We start from the raw sequence: 4371 nt of genomic DNA on the forward strand, positions 1-4371 counted from the left end.
ACCTTCCTAATTTTCAGAGAAAGACAGTAATGAATGAAGAGACAGTCGAATTCAGAACTGCACTCTTCTTTCAGCCCACTAGCTTTTAAAGCCACCTTAAAGAGGCTGTGATTCAGCTACAAAGCAGTGCCCCTCGGTTACTACTGTGGAAACTGGTTCCAGAACCATTTCTCCAACCAAACTCGGCAGATGATCAGATGATTACAGGATGCTAAATGTGAGCATGTAGCCTATCCATAGCCTCCTGCCTGTTTTATCTATAATACATAACATTACAAATGCTATATCAACCGTAGTTACACTATACTGTTGATAGAGTAAGAAAAAAGAAACCTTAACTTTCTCGACTTCCCCCACTCCCCCACGCATGTTATCAGCTTGTGATTGCCAGAATCTGAGGCTCTAGAAACCACTCTTGCCAAGCAGACCGGTGGTCCTTACATTTTAACACGCATTCAAACCATGTAGAGATCCTGTTGGGATCAAGCTCCCTGACACTGACGCTGTACATGTTGAACAATAAGAAAATGAACTATCCACTACCATATCAGGTTGCTACGATCGCTTTGCTTTCCTGTCCTGTACTCACAGTCCAGACCAAATGATTAGATGTCTGATAGACCGGAAAGGAAATGAACTTTCAAAAGAAGGCAAGTTGGTACACCGTAACAATCTTAGGGAAGAGCCTTTGCCTGCTAAGCCATCTTGCTACACCACAAGGCTATTTTCACCCAGCAGTCTAAGCAAGGGACCAGTGGGAAAGCCAATTGTGGGGCCTGGGCTGGAGCCACACCCCGGGGAACTTGGGCACAGGATGGAAGCCCTCTCCTGAGCTATTTCCCCAGTCTGGAAGCATTACAAGACAAGAGCCCATCCTCTAGTTAGCATGGCTTTGAGATAGATGCATTTGAGGGAATATAGAGAACCTTTTACTGGCTTCTTTATCATGTTACTTTTCTAAAACACCCTGTGGAGGTAAGGTGGCAATCCTAACTCGGCAACTCAAACACACCACACCTGCACTCATAGCGATTTTTTATATTATTAGGAAACATTTAGAGCTGATCCCTGTAGTTCAACATTAAGTATTTATCAGTATGAAAAAGAAGTTAGTTCCTTCCCTTGCAAGTAACGTGTGGCGCTGGAACAAATGCATTTATCCCAGTTTAAAACCAAACAGTAACAACCAGGGACATATATTAGTAAGCAACAGCTACATAATTTTGAGCCATTCTGACTGACTGTTTAGGTGTGTCTGCACGCTCCATGCCACGCTCCACAGAAGGCCACATGGAGAAAGGAAGACCCAGCCACGAGCACAGGTATGGCCATAGCCAGTTTTTAAAAGCCTGAAACTTGCTAGGCCTTGACTCTGCCCGCTGAGAGAGAGATTGGAGGCTTCTGTCATTTTTAAAGACTCACGAAAGTCTATACTTTATCAGCATCTACACAAGCACACAGCCAATGTGTAAGTGGGATGTCTAGTTTGGCTGGTCGTGAATGCTTTGTTTTTACTAGTAAGTTTGGTTCTCAGTGACCTAATTACACGTGGCAGAATCTCCTCCTAGATAGCTAATTTCCAAAGATGCTTTGATAAACAAACAAACAACCAAAGATCAGGAGTACTTCTCTTTCCTAATCACAGTTTGAAGGAAGTCTCCTTTGCCCCTTGGGACTGGCCTCCTGACACGCAGCGCAGCACACAGGCTCCTTCTTACCCTCCACTTCAGAGTCGCTGTCATTTAGGGACGGGATGTTGATGAGGGTCTGCTTGCTGTCTCTCAACACCACAAGCTGCAGTTTTCCTCGGGACTTTTCTATTAACTTCCGGGCATCACTTAGAGACATGTTCTCGGTAACAGTTCCATTGATCTGTGCATACAAAGAATGGCAGTGTTACTCATATACAGGACAACTATTCACAGTTGAGTTCAAAACTCATATTTCCCCTCTATAGAGCTGGAAAGAACTTGATAAGACACTCAGACCAGACTTCAGGATGACTTAATGAATGTGAATTATCCTTCAAATTACATGGAACCACACATGCCCAGAACAGGCATGAAGGAGCCAGAGTAATATTTAGGTTACTCTGCTAATCTATTTAACCACCAAGTTCAAGTCTACAGCAGCTCAGTTTGCTGCTGGAACATGCTTCCTGATTGGACAAGTTTTTAAAAAAATATCAAACTTAGCCGGCTAGTGGTGGCATATGCCTTTAATTCCAGTACTTGGGAGGCAGAAGCAAGTGGATCTCTTGAGTTCGAAGTCAGCCTGGTCTATGAAGTGAGTTTCAAAGTGGCCAGAGCTACACAGAGAAACCCTGTCTCTAAATAAATAAATAAAACAAAAGCCCCTATCAAACACATTCAGCAATCATAGATCAATGGCTCTCAAGACTCTTCATTCTTGGGTATGGGAACAGGAACTTCAACTTGAAATCCACAGGAAGAAGGGAAAGTGTTCCTCGGGGTTTTCCCTTTGTTACTAAATGAGTACAGACCGTAAGGCTTGTTTTTCCTTTTCCTTTTGAAATTCCTTTTAGGGGCAGGGGCTACAGAGGGAGCAGGGCTCACACGTGGTAGGGAACAGCCCGGCTCTTCTGTATAGATCTCTCCTTGTTTATATCTCAGTTTATTCTTGTTCTTATGACAAAGAGCACCTCATAGAACTGCTCCTCCAGTCTCCACCTCACTCCTGAGACTGAGAGATTCTGACCTGGTATGCGGATGTGCGGGTGCTGACTAGGAACACCTCAGGTACACTCCGCTCCCTGTCCAGGTCTTACTCACCTTGAGAATTATGTCCCCCTCATGAAGGTTGCCATCTTTGGTTGCCAGTCCTGTTCTGGTCATTTCCTTGATGAAGATCTGACTCCCCAGCCGGAGCCCATACTCTAGAAGACAAACAAGGGAACATAGGCATTCTCAACTGGCTCAGAAAACTTAAAAACAAAAAAAAACAAAAAAAACAAAAACAAAAAACAAAGACAAGGGAGGCACAAAGAAGACAATGTTGCAAAATGTTAACTGGTCAAACTAGGAAGGAAGTTATGTGGATATCTGATGCAAAATGAACACATTTCAAATAAAAAGTTGATAACAACGGCCTACTCTGTCCATCAGTCTTAGTAGGAAATCGTGCTGACCCTAAGGTTGCCCACACGAAGCTGTGGACATAGTGTGTCTCTGTGGCAGTTCACTCTGCAGGGGGTTTGAGCTGGGGCAAGGCCAAGGCCAAGGCCCTGACAGGGGGAGTCGGCAGCACTTTGAACTGTTCTCAAAAGAAAAACAACACTGCAGTTAGAAGAGATGCACACATTCTAATACTGCAAGTCTTCTAGAGACTATTCTGATTTTACTTATTAAACTGTCAAAAGTCAGATTCGAAGGGGGGAAATTTGAAAGCCATCGCAGTCAAGCAAGCTTGAGAGCAACACATTCAATTTTTAAGTTATTATTACTAGTGATCTGACGGAAAGCTGCATACTTACAAAACAGTCGCTTTCTTCAAAAAAACCTTTACTACGTAGAGAAAGCACCTTCTTGTGATCACAAAAGTAGTAGTTTTAAAAAAATCGATTTTAATAAACTACAGTAAACTTACTAGCATTTGGTCTTATTTCAAAGATACAAAGTGCTTGGCTGCTATGGTCCTCAGTGAGCGTCTGACCCTTGCAAGGCTCTAGTTTATCTTTAGCACCACAAACAAGAACTAAAAAGAAGTACTGAGGCACATTTCACTCTCTCCTAGGGCTACAGCATCTCTCCTATGGGTGGTTAGTGCACAGAGGGCGGAGACAAGTCTGATTAACTTTTCTTACATAGTAACATTTCATCTATCCTCCCCAGAGCTTAATGCTCCCAATGTACCATAGGAGTGTCTGCCCACAGGTCTGCTAGGATCTGTATAAACACTTCTTAAATTAACAAAAAACCCAAAACAGTTCATGAGCTTTGAGACACAGCCAGGAGCCTGTTGACAGTTACTGTGGGTGTTCATTCTTAATCTACAGCCGCGCCTGCCTATTACTGCGTTTCTTACAAGATCCATGTTCATGTAACCACGTTCCCATAACTCACCCAGAAATAGCTAAGTTACTCGGTAATTTTAGCAAAAGGTAGCAAATTTTTTTCTCTTAAAAAATGGAATTATGAAGGGGGAGGGAGTGGATATTGGGATGTAAAGTAAATAAATAAATTAATTAATGAGCACAAAAGTGGCATCTTGGGCTGCAAGGAAGGCTGAGCCGTTTAAGAGTACTTGGTACTCTCACAGAGGAGCCGGTCCAGTTTCAGGAGCACAAACTCCCATTCCAGGAAATTGCATGCACCACTTCTGACCTCCTCAGACACCAGACATGTATATGGT

The 4371-nt window shown here is 43.2% G+C and overlaps 1 protein-coding gene across 3 annotated transcripts in view; it reads right to left on the reverse strand.

The window, feature by feature from the left end:
- Tjp2 (tight junction protein 2) overlaps positions 1 to 4371 on the reverse strand; it is a 98943-nt gene that overhangs the window by 26817 nt on the left and 67755 nt on the right. For all 3 annotated transcript variants that reach the window (XM_031389970.1, XM_031389969.1, XM_031389967.1), the window contains exons 6-7: positions 2793 to 2896; positions 1719 to 1872 (exon numbers count right to left, since the gene is read on the reverse strand). In XM_031389970.1, coding sequence (XP_031245830.1) covers positions 1719 to 1872; positions 2793 to 2896 — 258 coding nt within the window. The remainder of the gene's footprint in view (positions 1 to 1718; positions 1873 to 2792; positions 2897 to 4371) is intronic.

Source organism: Mastomys coucha, unplaced genomic scaffold (genome assembly GCF_008632895.1).
Source record: "Mastomys coucha isolate ucsf_1 unplaced genomic scaffold, UCSF_Mcou_1 pScaffold21, whole genome shotgun sequence".
Classification (NCBI taxonomy): domain Eukaryota; kingdom Metazoa; phylum Chordata; class Mammalia; order Rodentia; family Muridae; genus Mastomys; species Mastomys coucha.